This window comes from Grampus griseus (assembly GCF_964374135.1).
Source record: "Grampus griseus genome assembly, chromosome: 19".
In the NCBI taxonomy this organism is placed as follows: domain Eukaryota; kingdom Metazoa; phylum Chordata; class Mammalia; order Artiodactyla; family Delphinidae; genus Grampus; species Grampus griseus.
Genome location: NC_139013.1, coordinates 1898212 through 1925342, shown reverse-complemented (window position 1 = coordinate 1925342; position 27131 = coordinate 1898212). Strand labels below are relative to the sequence as shown.

Below are 27131 nucleotides of genomic sequence, written 5' to 3'. Positions count from 1 at the left end.
ATTCAGTGAGCCTCTGTCTTTTGGTTGGAGCATTTAACCCATTCACATTTAAGGTAATTATTGATGTGTATGTTCCTGTTACCATTTTCTTAATTGTTATGGGTTTGTTTTTGTAGGTCCTTTTCTTCTCTTGTGTTTCCCACTGAGCGAAGTTCCTTTAGCATTTGTTGTATAGCTGGTTTGGTGGTGCTGAATTCTCCTAGCTTTTGCTTGTCTGTAAAGCTTTTGATTTCTCCTTGGAATCTGAATGAGATCCTTGCCAGGTAAAGTAACCTTGGTTGTAGGTTCTTCTCTTTTATCACTTTAAATATATTATGCCACTCCCTTTGGCTTGTAGAGTTTCTGCTGAGAAGTCAGCTGTTAACCTTATGGGAGTTCCCTTGTATGTTATTTGTTGTTTTTCTTTTGTTGCTTTCAATAATTTTTCTTTGTCTTTAATTTTTGTCAGTTTGATTACTATGGGTCTTGGCGTTTTTCTCCTTGGGTTTATCCTGCCTGGGACTCTCTGCACTTCTTGGACTTGGGTGGCTATTTCCTTTCCTAGGTTAGGGAAGGTTTCGACTATAATCTCTTCAAATATTTTCTCGGGACCTTTTTCCCTCTCTTCTCCTGGGACCCCTATAATATGAATGTTGTTGCATTTAATGTTGTCCCAGAGGTCTCTTAAGCTGTCGTCATTTCCTTTCATCTTTTTTCTTTTTTCTGTTCTGCAGCAGTGAATTCCACCATTCTGTCTCCAGGTCACTTATCCATTCTCCTGCCTCAGTTATTCTGCTATTGACTCCTTCTAGTGTATTCTGTATTTTAGTTATTTTATTGTTCATCTCTGTTTGTTTGTTCTTTAATTCTTCTAGGTCTTTGTTAAATATTTCTTGCATCTTTTCGAACTTTGCCTCCATTCTTTTTCCGAGGTCCTGCATCATCTTCACTGTCATTATTCTGAATTCTTTTTCTGGAAGGTTGCCTATCTCCACTTCATTTAGTTATTTTTCTGGGGTTTTATCTTCTTCCTTCATCTGGTACAAAGTCCTCTGCTTTTTCATTTTATCTTTCTGTGAATGTGGTTTTCCTTCCACAGGGTGCAGAATTGTATTTCTTCTTGCTTCTGCTGTCTGCCGTTCTCCATTTTGGCTTTTTACATGGCTGCCCCTTCTCAGCCCAGTTGCCACCTCCTCACCAGCTGTGTTCTGACCACCAGACTTCATGGAGTGTCCACCCATCCCTCTCACTTTCTCTCATCATCCTATTTATAACCATAAAAGTGGTTCTCAACCAGAGATGATGTTGCTCCCCAGAGGAAACTCAGCAACATCTGGAGATAGTTTTGGTTATTACAATCTGCATGTGGATCCTACACCATTCTTATAATTCGCAGGATGGGCTCCTCCCCACCTTTCCAACAAAGAATTATCTTGACCTAAATTATCATGTCAGCTTGAGAAACCCTGTTTCTGAGAGTGCAGGGACACTTGTTCAGCTGGCATTGCGATACAGCCTGATGTAACCATTCCATCATTTCTTCTCTTCCTGCCTCCTGACTGTGTTTGACGGGAAGTCTGGGTTTAGTGCTCCCTCCTAACATAGCTTCTCTGCCTTCCCCACACTCCCTACCCCTGCAACTGTTGCTACTTTCCCCTTGTCAACAGAGGCAGTAGCCTTAGGCCAGGAGCCCTGAACAGAAGGCAGCTGAACTCTCTGGAACTTAAGAACACTGTTTTGATTTCACTTCTGCATTTTTTTCATGGTGACCTGCCATCAATGGAAGTGACCCTGGGTTTCCCATTTATCAGAGTAATGCGGGATTCCCTTTTTGAAGAAATCTAAGAAAACATTTATTAAGTGGGTCACTTTTAATAAGCAATTGATAACTGTCACTGTGCAGGTACCCTGAGCCCTGACCAGGAGTCAGGACTGTTCAGGCACTATTCATGCTCCACTCATTGAAATTGTCACAGGGTCCCCACTGTATTAATTAGTATCTGTGAGATTTGAATATTTCCAACAGGCTTTGGGGCACTACGGGTGTCCCTAATTGTCTGGAACCTGGATCTGCTTGAGTTAAGGCAGGAGGAATAGTGGCCTGGTGTGCGAGGTTTAAAGAGGTGGGCAAGGGTGTAGTTTTGGATTGTTTGGTTTGCACATGAAGGGTGTGCTCTGATATTTCACATCATATTAAGGAAACTTTGGGGGATAATAGTGGAGAGTTTTAGAAGGTATGGCATAAGTTGTCTTGTAGAGTATAGAAAACCATTTTGAGAATGAAAAAGAAGAATATAAGTAGAGATATAGGAAGTCCTTGCAGGCAGGCTCATAACTAAGTTTCCCATTTATGTAGCATTAGCCAAGAAAATCGATATGTAATTTGGGGAGTGTTTAAGAGAATCTTTCAGGAGTTATAAGGTGTGCTAAAAATATGGCTTTGTATATATACATGTGTGTGCATGTTAGTGTGGTATTTGTAAAAAATAAACAAACATGGGACTTCCTGGTGGTGCAGTGGTTAAGAACCTGCCTGCCAATGCAGGAAACACAGGTTCGAGCCTGGTCCGGGAAGATCCCACATGCTGAGGACCAGCTAAGCCCGTGCACCACGACTACTGAGCCTGTGCTCTAGAGCCCGCGAGCCACAACTACTGAGCCCATGTGCCACAGCTACTGTAACGTGCGTGCCTAGCGCCCATGCACTGTAACAAGAGAAGCCACTGCAATGAGAAGCCCGCGCACCGCCACGGAGAGTAACCCCCACTCGCTGCAACTAGAGAAAGCCCATGTGCAATGAAGACCCAATGCAACCACTAATTAATTAATTAGTTAATTAATTAAAAAACAAACCAACAAAATCCTTTTTCCTCATAACACTTCTGATATCAAACGTCTGGGTTTTCCATACCAGGCAATTCTGACCCTAACTACCTGGAGTTAGCACAGACTCCGCAGGTTATTAAGGATTCAGTCCCATAGACAGCCCCTCCACCTCCCACCCACCCACTTCAGATGTCAGTCACAAGTCCTCACAACCTGTCCTGACCAACCAGCTATAAGTTGGAGATTTCCCTTTTGGCAGATTGAGGCATATACCAGGGTCACAGACAGCAGCTCAGGAACATGATAGAATCCCTAATAGAAGAAAGCAAAAAGGTCCCAGGTCTGATTTCTGTCTTAGGAGAGGAAGTCCATGGGTATCTGCTGGGGTGAAGGTTTTCGTGTCCCCAGGTGAAGTCATCTTCATCAGCGAGGTCTTGGTCTGGGACGTGGGGCAGGGTATCCTTTGCAAGTGGGTACGTGCACACTTGACTTGATGTGGGCCTCAGTATTTGCCGTGTTTGGTTGAAACAGTGGCTTCCTCAGAGGGTTCAGGCCTCTGACTTATAAACCAATGAAAGTACCCAGACCAGTTATAGTAAGAGCAACAGTTACCAGAATGCCATATGGCTGTTCTTCAAGGTTTGGTTTGTTTTGTTTTGTTTTGAAGTTCAGGGCAAATGGATTCCATATCAGGTGACCAGCTGCCTGGCCTGTGGGGCAGTCTGTGGCTAATGGGTGCTGGGAGCGTGTGCTCCCTCCTTCTGGTCTCCAGCCTCATGGGATGATGGGAAGCTCTGTGTGTAACTGCAGGGGAGACAGTGTGAATGGCCTCCTGTAGAACGAGTCTTTGTGTACATAGAGGTGAGGCACATTCCCTTCCAGAGTAGGAAAGGGCAGTGGGACATTTTTAAAGGTATGTGATTCAAGGAGCCTTGAATTAAGGCTAAGGGGTGAGATAGAGGCCCAATGAGGGGTTTGTTTGTCAGACTGGAGTTTGAAAAGGAGCTGTTTAAGGAAATCGTTATGTTTTTCAGTTAAACCAGCTATTTGGGGCCTGTTGGGGCCATGAAGCTCTATTGACTACCTCTCTCCAGAGCCCAGCATTGTGTAATTTGAGAAGTGAAATGTGTATCTTGGTTATTGTCAGTAATGTCTGTAATTCCAAAGGGAGTAAGGAGCTTCCTGGCAAGGCCTATCGTTGTGGCCTTTATAAATGTAAGGACGTGTGATTTTGACTGACTTACTTTTGGGGTGTTGGTGAGACAAGAGTTTCTTTACCCTGAAGGAGACAGTTTTTAAGCAATGACCCAACAGTTTATAATGAATGTGAAGAGGAGGCCGTTTGTTGATCAGGGCATCTAGTACTAAGATGACCCCCTGAATAGACCAAGAAATGTTTCTTAGATCCCATTTTTTATTTGGACATTCTGGCTACAGGATAGAAAGCAGCATCAGTCTACTGAGCTCCATCATGTGCTGTGGATGTAAGAGATCCACAAACTCCCACAACTGTTCACTCACTTAATCCCAAGGTGCTCCCCAGGTAGCCAAGGGCTGTGGGGAGAGGTGCCCTCCTCCAGCACCACAGCATCTGGCAAGGACCCACCTTGTCCTACAAGAGGAATATGTCAGAGGGCCCAGGTTGGGTTCCATCCTGTCCTGGGGCCTCAGGAGCTGTGCTGAACTTGTGATGTGCTGTTGCCATGATCCAAAGCTTGATGGGCAGCTGGGTGTGGCGGTCAGTGGCTTGGGGTCTGCAACAGCCTTCATTATCCGGAGAGCCTTGTGTATAGTTAGTTGTTGTTTTAGTAGCATATAGTACCAGGCTGAGGGGACAGTCTGTTACATCAGAAGCCCTTGGGCATCTGTGGCCCTGGTAGGTGATTCAGAAACTCGAGGAGGTGTGAGAAGAGGTTGTCAAAGCCTCTTTGGTGAAGGAGTCTCTGAGGACACTGATGGGACTGGCTATTTAACAGTATTTTGAGCAGATTTTAGAGCTTTTGTTGGAGGGAGTTCCATTTAAGTTGGGCTGATTTGCAAGTATCAGCATCAGGGAGAGTAAATAAAATTTATAAATGAGGAATATGTGGCCACCAGACCCAAAGTAATACTAAATAGTATTTTTATCTAAAACTAGTCCCCAAAGGATTAAAAGGTGTTGGACTCACTGTCACAAGCGTGTCAAATGAATCTCCTTAGACGAGGTTGTCATTGATGTAACATCGCCTGTGCTCCTGGAGAGAGGTGGGTGGGTGCAGCTGAGGTCTTGGCTGCAGAGGGTGTGGGTGTTGGCAGAGCTGTTGAGCCACCCCACGGGGCAGCCTGGGGAGGAGTCCTATTTGCCTTCAGAGCGAAGGCAAACCGAGGTTGAGAGGCTGTCAAAATACACACCAGCAGAACACGTTAGCCAGATCTGTAATTGAAGAGTAATTACCGGGTTCTAATAATACTGGATATTGGGTGTGTGGATCTTGTTAGTCAGCTCAGGCTGCCATTACTGTGTGGTTAAACAGCAGCTTTATTTTCGCACAGTTCTGGAGGCTGGAAGTCCCAGTTCAGTTGCTGATAAGGATCTCTTGCTGGCCACCTTCTTGCTGTGTCCTTACCTGACTTTTCATCTGGCTTGGAGAGGCCTTCTCTTCCTCTTAAAAGGATATGGGTCCTACCAGATCAGGGCCCCACCCCGTGACCTCATTTAACCTTAACTACCTCCTTAAAGGCCTTAAGTCCATATAGGATCACACTGGGGATTAGGGTTTAACACATGCAGTTTAGGGAGACACAATTCAGTCAGTAACAGGAACCCTAACAGATGGGACCACGGCATTAAGATTGCAGTAACTCACAGCGAGGTGCCCTGTGTTTTTTTAGGTTTAAGAACACGCAGAGCTGGGCTGTCAACGTGGAGAAGCAGTGGGGATCACCACCCCTTGATTAATTAGGTCTTATATAAAAGTTTTATTCCCCAAAGGCCCCTTTTCAACTTACATTGGGCTGAATTATTATTTTAACTCGGGTCTGTAGGGTCCCGTTTTATCAAGCCAATTAATTTGTAAGTGCCAAAAAGTTATTTTAATTGTGTATTGTGTCAGAGCATCTATGCCCAATATGGGATGCTTTAGGACAGTGGGTACTAGGGCTATAGGAAATTCAGGTAAACTACAGTCAAAGTGAGATATACCTATTCTTTCTCTTTAATATTTAGGTACTTTTTACAGTGGTGGAGTAGAGTGTTTCATTTTAGTGGGATCCCCAGGTATAACTATTATTTGAGCCCCAGTATTAAATTCATGAAGTTTTGTCAGTTGGTGCATTTTAGCAAATTCTAAAGATAATTTAAAACCTGTGTTGTGGAGTCAGACAAACCAATCAGTGCTCTGTTTTGTTTTGGTGATAAAATTTTTTTAATATATAAATTTTGTTATACCATATGTAGTTATTATATAATAATTATATAAATTTTAGTATATAAATTTTGGATTTCCAATTGGGTCAGTATAGACAGAGTTCTAACTTAGTTATATGTTGTATGTTATTTAAATTTTTATTCTCTTTCTCTGTTATCTAAGGTTTTTTATTGTTGTTACTGCTTATAAATCAATAAGTAGTCTAGAACCAGTATTATGTTTGCTAGACCTGGCGTTTGCTTGATATGTAAGGTTAATAATGTGCCCCCTTCCCTTCTTTCTTCCTTTTGAGCTTTTCAGCCATTTAAAACCCTGGTTTTTAGTTTTAGTTTGTCTCCTGCTGAGGAGAGGAAAGGGCGGAGGGGCCTGGGGCCTCCAAGATGCAGCCTCTCCCCTGGATGGCCCTGGTCCACAGCATAACGAGCCCCTTCCTCCCCACTCCTTTTTTTTCTGCCTCCAAACAAAATCTTTTTTGGGGGGTGGGGTGGTCACCTTTCTGCCCCCACCACCACCATTTTTCTTTCTTCTATTTGGGTATTTACCTGGTAGGCTCTTAGCAGTCCCAAGTGGCAACCACTGTGAGTGGCAGCCTGCCTTTCTAGGGAGGGGCTGGGGCTCATGCCTCAGGACAGCAGTGGTGGTGGCAGTGTCCTGACGGGGTGACAGTTTGGTGTTGAGGAAGAGCTCTCCACGTGCTGGCCTGCAGCAGCACTCACGAGTGCCGGACACACTGGCCGGGCTTACACAATCTGGAGTAGGTTGAGAAACATCGTCAGGTGTCTCAAAGGGCAGCAAAAACAATATTCCTTATTCCTTTGTTTCTCCCCCCGCCATTATACGTTGAAGTAGCAGTCTCCAGAGATGGGATCTCTTATCCGCTATGTGGTTGGGACAAACTGCAACAACAGTAAGGCAAGCAGCCATGGCAAGGTTTGCCTGTGAAGCAGTCTAAGCCTCTTCTGTGCCATGGCATGTGTGAGGGGGGTGCCCTATGCCACTCGCATCCCTGTATTGCTCCAGGGACCAGTGCCTGGACTCTGGCCAGGTGTGCCCTCAGAGGGCAGGCAGTGCCATCAGTCTCTCATAGGGTGGTGGGCAGCTCAGTTGAGCAGCCCCCCACGGACTTCAGTGTTGTTGGCTCAGTTGATCACACTTGAATCCCAACCGTCTATGGGGGGGCCTCGGCGTTAGGCAGTAGCCAGTTACCTGGTTGCCCCGGGGTCACCAGCCCAGAAACTTGGTGTGTTGACAATGGCGAGACAGACTAAGTGCTCCGTCTCTTCCCAGATCAGGTGGCAGCTAGGGACTCACAGCCCTTGCGGACCTAGACAGGAGGAGTGCTCTTCAGAATTTTGCTGGGTATCTAAAAAAAGACTTAGCTCAATGGAGACATACTTTACTTTGACTGAAAAGAGTCATTATTTTAAATATGTGAGTTCTTTAAATTATTCCATCCATTTTAAACAACATAATGCATTTAAATTGCTTAGTACAGTCCCTGGGATATGGTAACACCCTATAAATGTTAACTTTTCAATTATTATTAAGGTTAAAAGTTCATAGTGACGTGGTGGATTGGTTAAGCATGTGCACTCAGCCACTGTTCAGCAGACTCTTCTCAGGGAGTGACACTTGAGCTGAGACCCAAAGAGAAGTAGCTGGAAGAAGCAAGGTGGGTAGAGAACAGCCTTCCAGGGAGAAGGGCCAGCATGTGCAAAGGCCCTGAGGTCCTAGGGAACATGACTCCTGACAGCTGAAGGGAGGTCTTGGTCGCTGTCGCTGAGCCCCGTGCTGAGCACGGAGCACACAGGAGAGCACATTGCTTAGTGATGACTGATGAACCCTGGACCTGACAGAGAAGCTGTCGGCGAGTCCTGGCACCTCTGCCGTCGACTTCCTGCCGAGTCTGTGTGTCTTTCCCCTGCATCTGTGTTTGGCTGTATGTGACAGACCGGCTCAGTCTTCACCCTGGAGGAAATTTATTATCTCACCAGTAGGAAGCTCAGAGGTGGGGCTGGCTACCGGGTTGGTGGATGCCAGCCCAGTTGTCTGCTTCTTCCTGGTCTAGGGCCTTGGGCAGGTTCCCTCGCAGGCGACCCAGGCTGCTGCAGGACTACAGCACTGGCTGGTCCCCTCACTCAGCCATCCTGGACTAGAGCTCTCTCCTCCCGAGGGCTGGTGTAGGTCACCTGCAAGTTGGTGGAAACCAGAGTTTTCAGCCCTCCCTTGATGCCAGAATCTGGGGTGGTTTTTTTAAATCTGTAGGTATCCAGGCCTCATCTGCAGAGATTTGGTTTCTTTCTCTCTTTTTTTTTTTTTAATAAATTTATTTATTTTTGGCTGCATTGGGTCGTTGTTACTCACAGACTTTTTTTTAGTTGCAGCGAGTGGGGGCTAATCTTAGTTGTGGCGTGCAGGCTTCTCACTGTGGTGGCTTCTCTTGTTGTGGAGCATGGGCTCTAGGTGCGTGGGCTTCAGTAGTTGTGGCACACGGGCTCAGTAGTTGTGGTGCACGGGCTTAGTTGCTCTGTGGCATGTGGGATCTTCTCAGACCAGGGCTTGAGCCTGTGTCCCCTGCATTGGCAGGTGGATTCTTTAACCACTGTGCCACCAGGGAAGTCCCTATTTGGTTTCAGTTGGATGTGAACCAGACATCTCAGGAGATTTTAATGCACAGGTGGTTGAAATTCACTTGGGTTAATTAGTAAACACCTTCTGGAAGGAGGCGGTCATATTCTCTGTGTCTCTTGGCTGCAGCTGAATAGAGTTGGAACTCTGCAGTGGAGGTCAAAGGGAATAGGTGTTGTCTACACAACCAGCACTGCAGTCTAAAGTCCTTGGATCCCAACATTGGTGGTGTGTTTTTTTTTTCTTTTTTTTTTTTTTGGCTTCATTGGGTCTTCGTTGTTGCATGCGGGCTTTTCTCTGGTTGCGGTGAGCGGGGGCTATTCTTCGTTCTGGTGTCCAGGCTTCTCATTGTGGACTTCTCTTGTTGAGAGCGCAGGTTCTAGGCGTGTGGGCTTCAGTAGTTGCAGCACACGGGCTCAGTAGTTGTGGCTCGCAGGCTCAGTAGTTGTGGCACAGGGGCTTAGTTGCTCCGTGGCATGTGGGATCTTCCCGGACCAGGGCTTGAACATGTGTCTCCTGCATTGGCAGGTGGATTTTTAACCACTGCGCCACCAGGGAAGCTGCAACATTGGTGTTTTTGACCTTGGTTTCCAGGTTCTAGGTCAGGATTTCTGTGGGTGGAATCAGCTTCATTCTGAGGTCTTGTCCACATCCTGAAGTCCCACACTAGATCGAGGGGTTTTCTTTGTTTTCACAGAAATCCTAGTGTCTTCTTCCTTTCTCCATGAACAGGGTGTCCTGTTCCCAGACTTGAGCTGATCTTCCAACTGGAGCAGGGGCAGAAGCTGTGGACTGTGAAGAAAGACCTCTCCCGAAGCACCTGTCCAGGTAGGAGCCAAGATTTGGGCAGCTGGGAGACCCTGCAGGGGGAGGTCGCTGGCCCTGGTTCCTTGGGGAAGTGTCTTGTTTGGGCCTCTGTGGTGGTCTGGAGGCCACGGAGCCCTTTGACCCCAGGTCCCTCTGTCCTCCTGGAGGATAGAGGTGCATGAGCTGAGATGTGTCTTGGGCTCCAGCTGCCTGGGCTTCAAGCTTCAAGCTGCCTGGGCTTCAAGCTGTCTTGGGCTCCAGCTGCCTGGGCTTCACCGATCACCAGCTCTGTGGCCCTGGTGAACTTCGGGATCTCCTTGTGTCTTTGTATATATAAGTTTGTCTAAGTTAAATCTTAGCTGCCATGTCAGACAGACTCCAGCATCTTGGTGCTCAGCATATGGAAGCACTTGTTCTTTTTTTGTATTTCTTTCTTTCTTTTGCCATGCCTCGCAGCATGCAGGATCTTAGTTCCCCGACCAGGGGTCGAACCCGTGACCCCTGCAGTGGAAGCTCGGAGTCTTAACCACTGGACCACCAGGGATGTCCCTGGAAGCACTTTTTCTGAGGCGCACCCGGTCCGTGTGACTGTGCATCACACAGCTGTTCAGGAACGCGGGTCCACTCTGCCGTCAGCATGTGGCTTGAAGGTTGTCCTGACCTCCTGCAGCAGGCAGAGTAGAGTGAGAGGGCAAGGAAGACTCGCACAAACACCAGCCCCCCGCTTCCATTGATAGGCACTAGGCGCTTGGCCACACTCGGGGGACGGGGCTGGGAGATGGGGCTGAGCCATGTGTCCAAGTGGAGGAGCAGATGGTTTGGCGAGTGTGGTCTGCTGCGCTCAGTCTGTTCCTGATAGTTGCTCCGTCCCCGGGTTGTTGGGGACGTGGTCACATAACGCGTTAAAGCATAAAACCGCTTAGCACAAGCGTCTGCGCCGCAGTCAGTGGCTCGTGGGAAGTAAGCCGTTGGTGTCATTCATGTCCCTGTATTGTAATGAGTAATGCATCTCACGTTTCCCTCTGACCTCTGAGGAAAAGGGCCTTCCTTCCTCTCCCAGCTCCTCTCCAGCTCTCTTCTGCCTCCCCTTTCCCACCCTGTCCGTCCAGACACTCAAGAAGCCTTCCCTTGTTGCATGTCTCCCTACTCCTCCTGTTTGGTAAAACCTGACGGTGACATTTGTCCTGCTGTGCCCCACATCTGGGCTGTTGAGGGCACTGGGGCCGCCATGTGTGGTGATGGGGCCCCTGCAGAGTCATGCTCTTTCCCTCGTAGTCCCTCGGGCGGCCCCACCAGCCTGTGAGTGTCTGTGTGCAGCCCGTCGACAGCCCCTCAGGGGCAGTTCCTGTGTGCAGCCTGTCGACAGCCCCTCAGAGGGGCAGTTCCGAGCCTCTGCCCTCTGCTCTCTGCCCTTCTCCACCTGAATATCTCAGAGGCACCCAGTCAGCATGCCTGGCAAGGAACCCGTCACGATGCTCACTCCTTCCCCTCCCGAGTTAGAGCGCATGGTCCTGCCATCCAAGCAGATTAGAGACTGGATACAGCCCCAGAGACTGTATCCTCACCCCTACACCTCCATCGGCCCCTACATCCGGCCATCCTCGCAGTGACCACTTCCCCAGGACAGGTGTCTCAGCCTGCGACCTCTCATGTGTCAGCAAGTTTTCATGTTAAAAATCTATCCCCTTGTCTTGCTTGGTCTTCTACCCTTCCACACTCATTCAGACTCTCAGTCTATAGTTTTCCTTTCACCTAGTGGAAGAGGTCTTGGCCCAGGCCATGGCCAGTTGTTGAACCATAGTCTAGAGTACACCTTTTAGGGAAATTATTTCTTCACTTACTTTCTGCTTGTTCAGCAATTTCATTCTTGCTCTGCTCAAGGTAAAAATGTGCCCGTGTTTCTTACACTTGAAGCAAGTAAAAAATGCTCCTGTTTCATATTGTATTCATCCACTCTCTGAGGCATTTAATTTTTTACATTTTTTCACCCTCACAAACAGTGCTGCCAAGAACATTCATATATATTGGTCATCTTGCACACGGTTAGGCTTGTCTTTTGTTATTTCTCGGAGTAAAATTGTTGGATTATAGGTTATGCAAATTTTCAAGTTTAGGTGATAATGTTTTCTAAAAGGGATGTACCTATTTATAATTCTCCAGATTCCACCAGTTATGTCCTGTTCAGTCCTTGATGCTGTAAGGCTCCTCAATTTTTGCTTAACAGACTGGCACAAAATTATATCTTAGGTGAGCTTGCTTTGCATTTCCCTCATTCACAACCTTTAGCACCTTATCATGTGATTATAGGCCCATTTGTACAATTGTCCCCTCGTATCCGCAGGTTCTGCCTCTGCAGATTCAACTGAGAGCAGATTGAAAACATTGGGGGGAAGAGAAAATACCAGAAAGTTCAAAAAAACAAAACTTGAATTTGGGGCTTCCCTGGTGACACAGTGGTTAAGAATCTGCCTGCCACTGTAGGGGACGTGGGTTCGAGCCCTGGTCCGGGAAGATCCCCCATGCCACCGAGCAGCTGAGCCCGTGTGCCACAACTACTGAGCCCGTGTGCCACAACTACTGAAGCCCGTGTACCTAGAGCCTGTGCTCTGCAACAAGAGAAGCCACCGCAATGAGAAGCCTGCACGCCGTACCTAGAGAAAGCCCACATGCAGCAACAAAGGCCCAATGCAGCCAAAAAAATTTAAAAAAAAAAAACTTGAATTTGCCTTGTGCTGGCAACTATTTATCAATATATAGCATTTACATTGTATTAGATATTATAAGCAATCTAGAGATGATTTAAGGTACACAGGAGGATGTGTGTAGGTTATATGCAAATACTCCACCATTTTATATAAAGGACTTGAGCATCTGCAGATTTTAGTATTGAGCAGGGGGTTTCTGGAACCAGTTAATCTGCTGTGGATACTGAGAAACAACTTCTTTGAAATGTCATTTCATGGAAAATGCCTGTGTTTCTGTTACCTTGTTTCCCTTTTGTTTGTAGGGATTTTTTTGTACATTCTTGATACTTTTATCAGTTATAGATGCTGCTCTATCCCCAATATCAAAAAGATATTCTTGTTTTATTCTAAGATGTTCTAAGCTTGGCACTTGACATTTAACTCTTTTTGGTCTGAGGTAGAATTTGAGTATAGTGTGAGATAGGAATACAGTGTTTTGGGGTTTTTTTACTTTTTTAAATTAATTTTTTTATGATCCTTTTAATGTGTTGTTGGATTGTGTTTGCTAGTGTTTTGTTTCGTTTTTGAGGTCGAATGAGACAATTTATAAGTTCCCTTAGTAAAACCTTGAAGGAGATGAAAAAAGAAGTACACAAAGAATACTAAAGAGCTGGGGGAAGAGCAGAAATCAAGAGAGGGAGATAAGTTTAGGTGGTTACTAGTGTCAAACTTTGCAGTGCGTCATAATTATAGTTACAGTGTTCAATGTTAATTCTCTCCACAAGATAATTTCTGAAGGTTGTACTTTCACATCTCTTTTGCTTCCACTTCTGTCATGCTGGCTTCTTTTATTGGTGGGATAACAGGCATACTTGAGAGAGATGCATGTTCAGTTCAGGACCACCATCATTAGGTGGCCATGCGGTTCCCTCATCTCCTTTTTTCTTTATACTGATGGGTAGCATTCTTCATCACAAATGGAAGGTAGTGTGCTGGAAAAATAACATGGAGCTCCAAGGCCCAGAAGCAGCATGGGGTAGAGTTTTGTGACCTCAGATTCATTGTGATCCCAGTAGTGTCTGTCTTTTGTAGCCTCCTCTCATGTCTTCTTTCCTTGTTCAGCTCTTATAACGTGTTGCCATCCTTGATCCAATACGGAAAATTTAGTCTGTTTACACAAACTGATTTCACCAGGAGTCCCTCATGTGATGACGTTCTGTCAGATTCTCTTGGTGTGTGAACTGTCTTCAGGTTCAACATATGAATCAAGTTTGGAGGTTGGGGTCCATCCTTCTAGTGTTGGAGGGTCTCCTGCAGAGGCAGGGAGAGGCTGTGGCTCACCGTGGGGACAAGGACTGACAGCAGAAGTTTAGGGAAGTACTCCTTGGTGTGAGCCATCCCAGAGTCTCTGTTTGCTAGTATTTTGTTGAGGATTTTTGCATCTATATTCATCAGTGATATTGGTCTGTAATTTTCTTTTTTTTTTTGTGGTATCTTTGTCTGGTTTTGGTATCAGGGTGATGGTGGCCTCATAGAATGAGTTTGGGAGTGTTCCTTCCTCTGCAATTTTTTGGAAGAGTTTGAGAAGGATAGGTGTTAGCTCTTCTCTAACTGATAGAATTCACCTGTGAAGCCATGTGGTCCTGGACTTTTGTTTGTTGGAAGATTTTTAATCACAGTTTCAATTTCATCACTTGTGATTGGTCTGTTCATATTTTCTATTTCTTCCTGGTTCAGTCTTGGAAGGTTATACCTTTCTAAGAGTTTGTCCATTTCTTCCAGGTTGTCCATTTTATTGGCATACAGTTGCTTGTAGGTAGTCTCTTAGGATGCTTTGCATTTCTACGGTGTTTGTTGTAACTTATCCTTTTTCATTTCTAATTTTATTGATTTGAGTCCTTTCCCTCTTTTTGATGAGTCTGGCTAATGGTTTATCAATTTTGTTTATCTTCTCAAAGAACCAGGTTTTAGTTTCATTGATCTTTGCTAATGTTTTCTTTGTTTTTGTTTCATTTATTTCTGCTCTGATCTTTATGATTTCTTTCCTTCTGCAAACTTTTTTTTGGGGGGGTTTGTTTGTTCTTCTTTCTCTAGTTCCTTTAGGTGTAAGGTTAGATTGTTTGAGATTTTTCTTGTTTCTTGAGGAAGGCTTTTATTGCTATAAACATCCTTCTTAGAACTGCTTTTGCTGCATCGCATAGGTTTTGGATCTTCGTGTTTTCATTGTCATCTGTCTCTAGGTATTTTTTGATTTCCTCTTTGATTTCTTCAGTGATCTCTTGGTTATTTAGTAACATACTGTTTAGCTTCCATGTGTTTGTGTTTTTTACGTTTTTTTCTCTATAACTGATTTGTAATCTCATAGCATTGTGGTCAGAAAAGATGCTTGATACGATTTCAGTTTTCTTAAATTTACCGAGGCTTGATTTGTGACCCAAGATGTGATCTATCCTGGAGAATGTTCCATGTGCACTTGAGAAGAAAGTGTAATCTGCTATTTTTGGATAGAATGTCCTATAAATATCAAATCTATCTGGTCTATTGTGTCATTTAAAGCTTGTGTTTCCTTATTAATTTTCTGTTTGGATGATCTGTCCATTGGTGTAAGTGAGGTGTTAAAGTCCCACACTATTATTGTGTTACTGTTGATTTCCTCTTTTATAGCTGTTAGCAGATGCCTTATGTATTAAGGTGCTCCTATGTTGGGTGCATACGTATTTATAATTGTTATATTTTCTTCTCGGATTGATCCCTTTTCATTATGTAGTGTCCTTCCTTGTCTCTTCTAACATTTATTTTAAAGCCTATTTTATCTGATATGAGTATTGCTACTCTAGCTGTCTTTTGATTTCCATTTGCATGGAATATCTTTTTCCATCCCCTCACTTTCACTCTGTATGTGTCCCTAGATCTGAAGTGAGTCTCTTGTAGACAGCATATATACAGGTCTTGTTTTTGTATCCATTCAGCAAGCCTGTGTCTTTTGGTTGGAGCATTTAATCCATTCACATTTAAGGTAATTTTCAATATGTATGTTCCTGTGACCATTTTCTTAATGTTTTGGGTTTGTTTTTGTAGGTCCTTTTCTTTTGTGTTTCCCACTTAGAGAAGTTCCTTTAGCATTTGTTGTAGAGCCGGTTTGGTGGTGCTGAATTCTCTTAGCTTTTGCTTGTCTGTAAAGCTTTTGATTTCTCCATCGAATCTGAATGAGATCTTTGCCAGGTAGAGTAATCTTGGTTGTAGGTTCTTCCCTTTCATCACTTTAAGTATATCATTCCACTCCCTTCTGGCTTGTAGAGTTTCTGCTGAGAAGTCAGCTGTTAACCTTATGGGAGTTCCCTTGTATGTTATTTGTCGTTTTTCCCTTGCTGCTTTCAATAATTTTTCTTTGTCTTTAATTTTTGACAATTTGATTGCTATGTGTCTTGATGGGTTTATCCTGTATGGGGCTCTCTGCGCTTCCTGGACTTGGGTGGCTATTTCCTTTCCCATGTTAGGGAAGTTTTTGACTATAATCTCTTCAGATATTTTCTCTGGTCCTTTCTCTCTCTCATCTCCTTCTGGGACCCCTATAATGTAAATGTTGTTGCATTTAATGTTGTCCCAGAGGTCTCTTAGGCTGTCTTCATCTCTTTTCATTCTTTTTTCTTTCTTCTGTTCTGCAGCAGTGAATTCCACCATTCTGTCTTCCAGGTCACTTATCCGTTCTTTCGCCTCAGTTATCCTGCTGTTAATTCCTTCTAGTGTATTTTTCATTTCAGTTATTGTATTGTTCATCTCTGTTTGTTTGTTCTTTAATTCTTCTAGGTCTTTGTTAAACATTTCTTGCACCTTTTCGATCTTTGCCTCCATTCTTTTTTTAAGGTCTTGGATCATCTTCACTATCAGTATTCTGAATTCTTTTTCTGGAAGGTTGCCTATCTCCACTTCATTTTGTTGTTTTTCTGGGGTTTTATTGTGTTCCTTCATCTGGTACATAGCCCTCTGCCTTTTCATCTTGTGTGTCTTTCTGTGAATATGGGTTTTGTTCCACAGGCTGCAGGATTGTAGTTCTTCTGCTGTCTGCCCTCTGGTGGATGAGGCTATCTAAGAGGCTTGTCTAATTTATTTATTTTTATTTATTTTATTTTTTTGGCCGTGTTGGGTCTTCGTTGCTGCGTGCGGGCTTTCTCTAGTTGTGGCGAGTTGGGGCTACTCTTTGTTGCAGTGTGCGGGCTTCTCATTGCGGTGGCTTCTCGTTGCAGAGCATGGGCTCTAGGCGCGCAGGCTTCAGTAGTTGTGGCAAACGGGCTCAGTAGTTGTGGCGCACGGGCTTAGTTGTTCCACAGCATGTGGGATTTTCCCGGACCAGGGATCGAACCCATGTCCCTTGCATTGGCAGGTGGTTTCTTAACCACTGTGCCACCAGGGAAGTCCTCTATATAAGTTTTAAGTCATACAGCCTGATGGTTTGATTTACATATATTGTGAAATGATTACTACAGTAGGTTCAGCTGACACCCATATAGATAGAAAAAAAAGTAAAGAGGAAAAGAGAAAAGGAAAAAAAAATTTCTCCTTGTGATGAGGACTCTTAGGATTACTCTCTTAACAGTGCTTCTTTATAGCATACAGCAGTGTTAGCTAGTTATTGAGTTGTACACTGCATCCCTAGGACTTGTTTATCTTAAAACTGGAATTTTGTACCTTTTGACCATCTTTCTCCAATTTCACCTCCCCCACGTTAAATTCTTCATTGGTATAGCTCCTCTTTAATGTTTTCAAGTAAACTATTAATATTTTCTCCATCTAGATCATGTGTATTTTTCTAGTCTTTTCACCAGACTGTTCGGGCATAACAGACCCAATGTGTCCATCCCAGTCCTGCTCACCTCCTGCCTTATGAGCCCTGTCCTGGGAGTCCTCACTGTAACCCAAGTCAAAACCATGGGAATCAGTTTCCCTGGATTCTTGTCAATACCATCCTCATGGCCTGGGGGGCCTTTGTACATTCTGTGCCCTAAGGCTATAGTGTCCTTCCCACCTCCTCTCTGTGGCAACTCCAGTGGTGCCAGTAGGACTCCCCTGGTCTCTTCCTGCACACAGTTAGCCAAACTCAAGGTTAGAAATACAGAACTCCAGGACTGCCAAGTCTGCCCAGGTGTTGTGAACCATCTGCAAGTTGAGGGGTTTCCCAGTCCACCCTCAGGTTCAGTGATTTGCTAGGAGACTCACAAAACTCCCTAAAACCTGTTATGCTCACAAATCGTGTTTGTTACAGGCAAAAGATGCAGAGTAGAAGAGGGGCCGGAGGTGTTCCAGACACGAAGCTTCCGTGTCTTCGGCGTCTCGTTACCTCCTGGAATCGATATCTGGCAGTATGTGCACGGAGTGTTGCCAACCCAGGAAACTCACCAGAGCCTCGGTATCCAGATTTTTGTTGAGTTTTCATTACAGAAGCATGATTGATTGAGTCATGGTACATGGGACTCAGTCTCCACCCTTCTTCCCTTTCCAGAGATCCAGCTGATAACTCGTGGTTCAAAGCCCCAGCTTTCTAATTACACGTTTGGTCTTTCTGCTGTGCCCAGACCTTACCCAGACCTAATGTCATCTCTTCAGCATAAACTATCTAGGGGCCCATAGTGAGTCATCTGTTGTCGTAAAGTATCATGTACATCCCTAGGGACTCACCATGAACAACAAAGACATGCCTGTCTCTCTGGAGATACCCAGTTTACAGGTTACTTCCTTAGAGCTGGGGCAAGGACCATACTTCTCTTTGGAGATAGTTGAATTGGCATTATACACTTCCTGTCCTTTATCAGGGCTGCATTAGATGCCTTTTCCTGGTGGGTTTTTTGTTTTGTTTTTTTTTTCAGCCGTGCCACTTGGCTTGCGGGATTGTAGTTCCCCCACCAGGGATTGAACCTGGGCCTGGCAGGCAGTGAAAGCACAGAGTCCTAACCACTGTACCATTATGGAATTCCCTTTTCCTCGTGTTCTTACAGCAACATGGAATGTCTTCGATTAAAGGAAACTGAAAGCCCACAGAGGCATTATTACTCTGTCCAGCCAAGCCTGTGAAATTGTGGCGTTATGTCCATTGCAGACTCTCTTACTGGGTCCGGCTTTCAAGGTGTCAGCAGTCTAATGACCAAGAAAGAAAGAAGTTACAATGTTGAGATTCAGAGGTAGCAAAACAGACACAGAGGCACTGTTTTCATCTTTATCTTTTTCACTGAAATGCCGATTTTGTTTCTTCCTTGTTGGTATTACTAATGGGCCTTGTTTATTGGGTTTCTTTCAGTTGACAAAGGAAAACCCAAGACCACAGAACCTACCACTTGTGAGCCAACCCTATATGAGGGAGCCTCTATCCAGGAACTAATACAAGGAGGCCCAGGGGACTCCCAGTTCGGACAAACCAAGGATCAGGATGGGCTGTTGGAAATGCAGGAAGGACACTTGGGACCAGGGATGGACCCCCAGAGGGAGAAGCTTCCTGAGAAAATGAGTCCTGAACATGGCAGCTTAGGGACAGCTGGTGGTGTGTGTTCAAGGATTGTAGAGGAGCTGGTCCCTGCAGGAGGTGCTGTCCATGACCATGACTCATGTGGATCTGGTAATGACCACATGATTCAGGAAGAGGAAAGTATCTTTAAATGCAGTGAATGTGGGAAAGTTTTTAACAAGAAACACCTTCTTGCTGGACATGAAAAGATTCACTCTGGTGTGAAGCCCTATGAATGCACAGAGTGTGGGAAAACCTTTATTAAGAGCACACACCTCCTCCAGCACCACATGATCCACACCGGGGAGAGGCCCTATGAGTGCACAGAGTGCGGGAAGGCCTTCAACCGCAGGTCCTACCTTACACAACACCAGCGGATTCACACTGGAGAGAAGCCTTACAAGTGCAATGAATGTGGAAAGGCCTTCACCCACCGCTCCAACTTTGTCTTACATAAGAGAAGACACACCGGGGAAAAACCCTTTGTGTGCAAAGAATGTGGGCAAGTCTTCCGACATAGGCCAGGATTCCTTCGACATCACATCATTCACAGTGGTGAGAATCCGTATGAGTGCTTTGAATGTGGCAAGGTCTTTAAACACAAGTCATACCTCGTGTGGCACCAGCAGACTCACACTGGGGAGAAGCCCTACGAGTGCAGTGAATGCGGTAAAGCCTTCTGTGAGAGCGCAGCCCTCATTCACCACTATGTCATCCACACTGGGGAGAAACCCTTTGAATGCCTCGAGTGTGGGAAGGCCTTCAACCACAGATCATACCTCAAGAGGCACCAGCGGATTCACACTGGGGAGAAGCCTTTTGTGTGCACTGAATGTGGAAGGGCCTTCACCCACTGCTCCACTTTTATCTTGCATAAACGGGCCCACACTGGAGAGAAACCTTTTGAGTGCAAAGAATGTGGGAAAGCCTTTAGCACCAGGAAAGACCTCATTCGGCACTTCAGCATCCACACTGGGGAGAAGCCCTTTGAGTGCACGGAGTGTGGGAAGGCCTTCAACCGCAGATCAGGCCTCACCAGGCACCAGCGGATTCACAGTGGAGAGAAGCCCTATGAATGCATGGAGTGTGGGAAGTCCTTTTGCTGGAGCACAAACCTCATTCGACATGCCATCATCCACACGGGAGAGAAGCCTTATAAGTGCAGTGAATGTGGAAAGGCCTTCAGTCGTAGCTCATCCCTCACTCAGCATCAAAGGATTCATACTGGGAGAAACCCTGTCAGTGTGACAGATGTAGGAAGAACCTTCACCAGTGGGCAAACCTCAGTCACCCTCCGAGAACTCCTGTTGGGGAAAGAGTTTTTGAATGTAAACACCGAGGAAAATCTTTTGCAGGAGAAAACACCTACCATGACATCTGATCGTACATACCAAAGAGAAACCCCACAAGTATCTTCTCTGTGAGAAAACCTGTCACGGATCATCAGTAGTTGTGTAAAAACGCATTGTAGGAATTGACCCAGCCTAGAGCCTTACTCTACATCTGAGAGTTCATCTGTGAGGGAGAGACCAGTGTTTATTGTGCACTAAGGAAAACTTTAGCTACGTTTTTCCCTTAGTTTACACTGTAGTGTTATCTCAGGAATTTTTATAAAACGAAGGTGGAAACTTAGATGAAAAAATGAAATGCAAACATAGTTTGAGACTTCTCTGTCAAGGTTATGGCACTTTGTCATGGATCCCTTAGTTTACTTGGGGTGAGGGGAATGTTATTTCACAGGCAAAGGGCCTTGACCCTTTATGTGTCTTATATATACATTCGTTGCTGTCCAGTATTGAGAGAGTTAGACACTTGAAGCCAGGTATTTAAGTAGATAAAGATACACATATGACACACAGGCACGTTTTATTGCACCAGTTAAGACTGTTTCAGGCTTTGGTTTTTTTAAAAAACAAACGGTTCTTTTGGTGGTTTTAAACACCAAACATTCAGACTTTTTATTGATTCAATCTGTTCTTTAATTTCTGTAGCTATACGGTAAATCTTAAAATTGGGTAAAGTGAATACTTTTATTATTTAAATTAACTCCGCTTTCTAGTTCCTTGGACTTGCCATATAAATCTTAGGATGCAAAAAAACCTTGCTCATGTGTTTATAGAAATTGATTTAAACCTGTAGAGCAGTTTGTTTAAAAGCAGCACCATGAACACAGTACATGGTATGGTGTTTCATGTATCTAAGTAATTCTTGATATTTCATTACCATTTTGTAATATTGAACAATACAGGTTCTGTACATTTTTTTTAGGGTTTATGTCTAGGTTGTTGGGGTGTTTTTTTTTTAGTGATTTGTAAATGGCTTTTTTTTTTTTTTTTGGCCTCAAGGCTTGTGGGATCTTAGTTCTCCCACCAGGGATAAAACCCAGGCCCCCTACAGTGAAAGCGAGGAGTCCTAACCACTGGACTGCCAGGGAATTCCCTATTGGCATTGTTTTAAACTTTCATTTCCACATAATCTTTAGTAGCATACAGAAAGATAATTGTTCTGGGGGGTGATATTTTAGTATCTTGCAGCCTTGGCTGAACTCAGTTATTTCTAGCCATTTCTTTGGATAGAATCCTTGGTATTTTCTGCATAGAAATGTCAACTGCAAATAGTTTTCTTTCTTCCTATTTGTATACGTATTATTTCTTTTTCTTATGCACTTAGCTAGGACTCTCAGTATGATGTTGAGTAAGAGTAGTAAGAGAGGACATCCTTGACTGGTTTCTGATATTAGGGGGAAAATGGTCAGTTTTTCATCAAGTACAATGTTAGTTGTAAGGTTGTTTTTTTTCCATAGAGTTTTCCTGTCAAGTCTAGAAAGTTTCCCTCTGTTAATTTGCTGAGATTTTTGTTGTCATGAATGAATGTTGGATTTTGGCAGATACTTTAGCTCCATCAGTTAATGTGATCATCTGGTTTTTATTCTTTAGCCTGTTGATATAGTGTATTACATTGAGTTTTGAATATTAAACCAGCCTTGCATCCTTGGAATAAACCTCACTTGGTTGTGGAGTATAAATTTTTTAATATATATTAAAGCATTCCATTTGATTATATTTTTTTGAGCAGGTTTTCCTATAATCTCTTGATTGATGATATGTAGTTGTCATTCTTTGCTTGTTTTTAACTACTGTCATTGTCTGGTTTTGGTGTCAAGGTGATAGTGGCTTCCCAAGTTCTGTTTTTTAGGAAGACTATGTAATTGTTTTTAATTGTTGTTTTAATGTTTCATAACATCCTCCAGTGAACCATTTGAGCCTGGAGATTTTCTGGATACTTTTTAGTTACATATTATTTGATAAGTATGGAACTATTCAGAGTATCTGTTTTCATATTGGATAAATTGGATAGTTGGTCCTCTTCAAGGAAATGTTTCATTTCATCTAACTTTTCTTATTTGGAGACTTGTTGGGAGTATTCCCTTATTATCTTTTTAATGGCAACAGGGTCTGTACTTACATCGCATTTTATTCCTGATTTTGGAAATATGTCACCTCTCTTTTTAATCATTGTCAGTCTTAGACATATACCAATTTTACTGATCATTTTGAAGAACCAGCACTTTATTTTATTGATTTTTCTCTATTGCCTTTCTGGGTGTTTTTTTTGTTTGTTTTATTTTGGTTTTTTTTTTATCACACCACGCAGCATGTGGGATCTTAGTTCCCCGCGGGGATCGAACCTATGCCCCCTGCATTGAGAGCACAGAGTCTTAACCACTGGCCCGCCAGGGAAGTCCCTTTACCTTTCTGTCCTTAATTTCACTGATTTCTGTTCAGGTCTTTATGATATCATATCTTCTACTTTGCTTTGGTTGTATTTTGCTCTTTTTATTTTTTGAGGGATGCTAAGATTACTGATTTGAAACTTTTTTTTTTTCTTTTCTAATGGATCATTAAGTATTATAAAGTTCCTTCAGCACTGTTCCAGCCTTATCCCACAAGTTTTCATTACAATTTATTCAGTTCTAAATATCCCTTGATTCCCTTAGAGACTTCCTCTGACACCCATGTATTATTCAGAAGTATATTGTTTCATTTCCTACTGTTTGGAGCATTTTCTGGTATCTTTTGTTACTGATTTATTACTTGTTTCATGTTTGGTTTGTTTAAATTTGTTGAAGTTTGTTTTATGACCCAGGGTGTGGTATATCTTGTTCCGTAAGGCTTCGCGAAACGAATGTGTATTCTGCTGTTACTGGGTGAAGTTTCTATAAATGTCTGCACAATCCTCTTGGTTGGGGTTATTGCTCAGATTTTTTACATCCTTGCTGACTTTCTGTGTAGTATTTCTGTCCGTTGCAGAGAGAGGGATGATGAAGTCCTGAAGTATAATTGAGAAATTGTCTATTCCTTACAAGTTCTGTAAGTTTCTGCTTCATGTATTTCAAAGTTCTGTTGTTTGGTGCATACACATATAGGATTGCTATGTCATCTTGGTGTATTGACCCTTTAATCATAATAAAGGGGTTCATTTTCTTGCCTTTGAAGCATACTTTATCTGATATTAGTATAGTCACTACTGCATTTTTATTTTTATTTTTTTTGTGGTACGTGAGCTTCTCACTGTTGTGGCCTCTCCCGTTGCAGAGCACGGGCTCCAGACGGGCAGGCTCAGCAGCCACGGCTCACGGGCCCAGCCGCTTCGCGGCATGTGGGATCTTTCCGGACCGGGGCATGAACCCGTGTCCCCTGCATCGGCAGGCGGACTCTGAACCACTGTGCCACCAGGGAAGCCCACTACTGCATTTTTTTATTAATGTTTGTAGTCTATATTTTTCCATAATTTTATTTTTAACATCTACATCATTATATTTGAAGTAAGTTTCTTGTGACAGTATGTAGTTGGGGTCATACTTTTTTTTTTAATCCATTATGCCACTTTTAATTCGTAGGTTTAGATCATCTAAATTTAAAATAATTATTGATATGTTAGAGCTTAACTGTACCATTTTATTAATCTTTTTTTTGTGTGTGTTCCCTTTGTATTATTTCTCTTGTTTTCCAGTTTTTATTATTTGGGTTCCCCCACCCCATTTCCTGTGGGTTATTTTAATATTTTTTAGAATTCCATTTGATACGTCTGTAATGTTTTTGAGTATATATCTTAATTTTCTTTACGTATTGTATTATGTATACATAACTTATCACAGACTGTACCAGCATTTTAGCACTTTGATGTATAGAAACCTTGATTCCATTAGGTTCACCTACATTCCCTATTCTTAATATAATTGTATTTTCTCGTTGTATACTGAGAACTATATTGGATATTGTAATTTTTGCCTCAACTTAGTTTTTTATTCCCCCCCCCCCCACAAAATTCGTGAGAAGCATAGTCTGTTTACCTCTACTTTTACCATTCCATTGTTGTTTCTCCATTCTTGAAGTCCCAAGTCTTCTGTTAACATTTCCATTCTGTTTGGCAAATTTCCTGTGGCCTTTTTTCTAGGGTATGTCTGCTGTTAACAAATGTTTTTTCTTTTTTCATCTAAAAATGTCTTTATGTTCACTGCATTCCTGAAGGATATTTTTGTGCGACATAAGACTTGGGGTCCACAGTTCTTCTAGGACAAAAGAAAACATGTCTGTTTTTTCTTCTGTCCATCTCCTTTTGTCTAGCATGGTTTCAGATGAGAAACCTGCCTTTCAACCCATTGTTCCTCTATTTGAAAGGCATCCTTTCCGTCAGGTGCTTTCAAAGTGTTTTTTATTATAATATTCAGTTTATGATGTGTCCTGGCATAGCATTTTTAGGGTTTATCCTGTTTGGTGTTTTCTCAGCTTTTTGAATCATGTGGTGTATGCTCTTTGCCAAATTTGGGAGATTTTTAGTTATTTTTCAAATATTTTTTCAACCCCACACTTTTTCTCCTCTCAGGGACTCCAGTAACGTGAATGATAATTCTCACATTCTTGTTCCATAGGACCCTCAGGCTCCCATCTTTTTGTTTCCACCAGTCTGTTTTTCTCTGTTCCGTACATTGATTAACTTTCATTGATCTCCCTTTGAGCTCACTGGTTTCTTTCTGTCTCGTATATAATCTACTATTGAGCTCACCCAGTAAGTTTTCATTTTGGTTTTTGAATTTTCCAGTTGTTTGATTTCCATTTGGTTCTTTTATACATCTTCTGTATTTTTGCCTAGCTTATAATGCCAAAGAAGGACTCTGAGAAAACAGGCAAAACTGTATAGTCCAAGGTCATGGTTCTCTGGTGGTTTATCTTGATGTTGGGATAGAAATCCTAGATTAACTGGAGAAATGAAAAGCCTGGTATCCACAAGAATTTCTGAGAACAGATCTTACAACTGAGACCTGTAGATTGTTCAGAGTTGTGTTTAAGGTGCCTGGATTCTCCGTGAATCCTACTGTCTTCTGCTTGTTGCCCAAGCCAGACACACTTTGCAGCCATTTTTTCATCATCACCCACATCCAGCCACTGTCCCATTCTGTTCTTTTTTTCCTAGTAGACACTCAGTATATGTGTGTTCTAGTGAATGGCTACATGCAGCAGGGGATTTATATTATAATGTTTGGCTCCCTCACAGTGTTTACACAAAGCTGTGTATATAGTTGGCACCGTATAGAACATACGTTGACCTTGAAGAAAATCTACACAAGCTTTTATGGCCAGATCATAGTCATAATGAATGATTGTTTTGGGTCATCAAAGACCACCCTCAGTTGCAGTAATTTGCTGATTCACAGTACTCTGCGTATTTTTACAGTCAACAGCTGTGCTTTATTACACCAAAACGGTGCAAAGCAAACTCAGCCAAGGGAAAAGGCACAAGGACTGAAGTCCAGAGGAAACCAGGGACAATCTGCAGTGGTCCTGTCTCAGGGAAGTCACACAGGACGGGCCTAATTTAAGCTCCATCAAGGAGTTAACGGCAATAGATTGAAATGTCTACTGGGGAAGCTAATTAGAGACCCAGTGCCCGGGGTTTCTTGGGGACACTCTAGCACATACCAAATTCTAGACCTCTAGAAGGATAGATAGATCTTTGGCATTAAGCCACACAGTTAAACAAAAAACTTGGGCACACTGAGCCACTCGTCATTTGTGGGAATGATGGGAAATCTCCCAAAATCTAAGGTCCCAAACCCCAGCCCTTGCAGAGGTGAACCTTGCAAGCTCAAGAGAATAGCAGTCTCAGGCCTGCTGTGTTACGTCTTCATAGTGACTTAAATGGTACTAAGATGCCGATTAATTCAGACTTCTGTAACAAACATTAAGCAAATACAGTTTCCTACAACAAAAAGTGAGTCATAACTCTGAGGTGAAATTGTTGTAAAAAAAAAAAAATCAGTAAGCCAAAGTAGAACTTAACAAACTAGCCAGGATTTAATTTAGTGATGATGAAGTACAGAGGCAGTCTGGTGACAAAGTTCCTTATCTCTTCCCAATATTAATATATGTACGTATATGTATGTATGTATGTACACCACTTGAGGCCATATATATGTATATAAATGTGTATAGACCTAATATATATGTATTTCTGTGTGTGTATATATATACAGATACATGGCTTCAAGTGGTCTGACTTGCAAATACACCCACTGCTTGCTTACCCTTATCTATAAAGATGTAAATGCCAGATCAATGCTGTGTGTTCCTATAGCACGTAAGTCAACAATTTCTTGTCTCTTTGTTCCTGCTATTGATGCTGTTTGCCTCTGTCTTCAACAAAGAGAGAAATAAGGAACATGTGCATCATTCAGTGCACCTGACAAGATTTAATTAAAAGACTTCGTTTCAGGCTTAGTCGCCTTCATGATCTATGTGTGAGTTTCACTTGGAGAGAGTGGGAGCTGGTGGCTCCAGCGGGGAGGGCCCTTGCTGGAGACATGGTGCTGGACCCCTACAGGAATCTGGTCTCTGGGAGTATGTGCCTCTCCCCTTTGTACTCACACTCTGGCCTGCAGATGACCTTTCCTGTCTCAGTGGGATGGGGGGGTGGTGCGGCTCTGGAATGCTCAATGATGTCATCCTTGAGAGTTGAGGGTTAAAGATTTGTAATCTGCTCACAGGTAGGTTACACACCTCACAGTTAAAGGTCTAAATGGTAGATGGGCAACTATGCCTCCCTCAGAGCAGTGTCAGTGCCATGGGCCCTGTGGTCTGACTTCCTGTTGGTACTTCCTGACCTGGTTCTTACCTGCTGGAAGACTTTTTAGAAAATTCCTGGCCACTCCTCCTTCCCTTTGTTTTGGATATCCATGTGTTAAAGTATGTGCTTTTATTCTGAAGTTCTAACATTTGGGACCTTGCTGATCCTGTAGAGACTGCTCCT

General features: G+C 43.4%; 1 protein-coding gene across 1 annotated transcript in view; it reads left to right on the top strand.

The window, feature by feature from the left end:
- The window catches only part of LOC309836630 (uncharacterized protein), a 29610-nt gene extending 7798 nt beyond the window's left edge, over positions 1–21812 (top strand). The window contains exons 3-5 of the mRNA XM_082676738.1: positions 9573–9668; positions 17592–17735; positions 18621–21812. Coding sequence (XP_082532864.1) covers positions 9573–9668; positions 17592–17735; positions 18621–20248 — 1868 coding nt within the window. The 3' untranslated portion in view covers positions 20249–21812. The remainder of the gene's footprint in view (positions 1–9572; positions 9669–17591; positions 17736–18620) is intronic.
- Positions 21813–27131: the final 5319 nt, after the last annotated feature.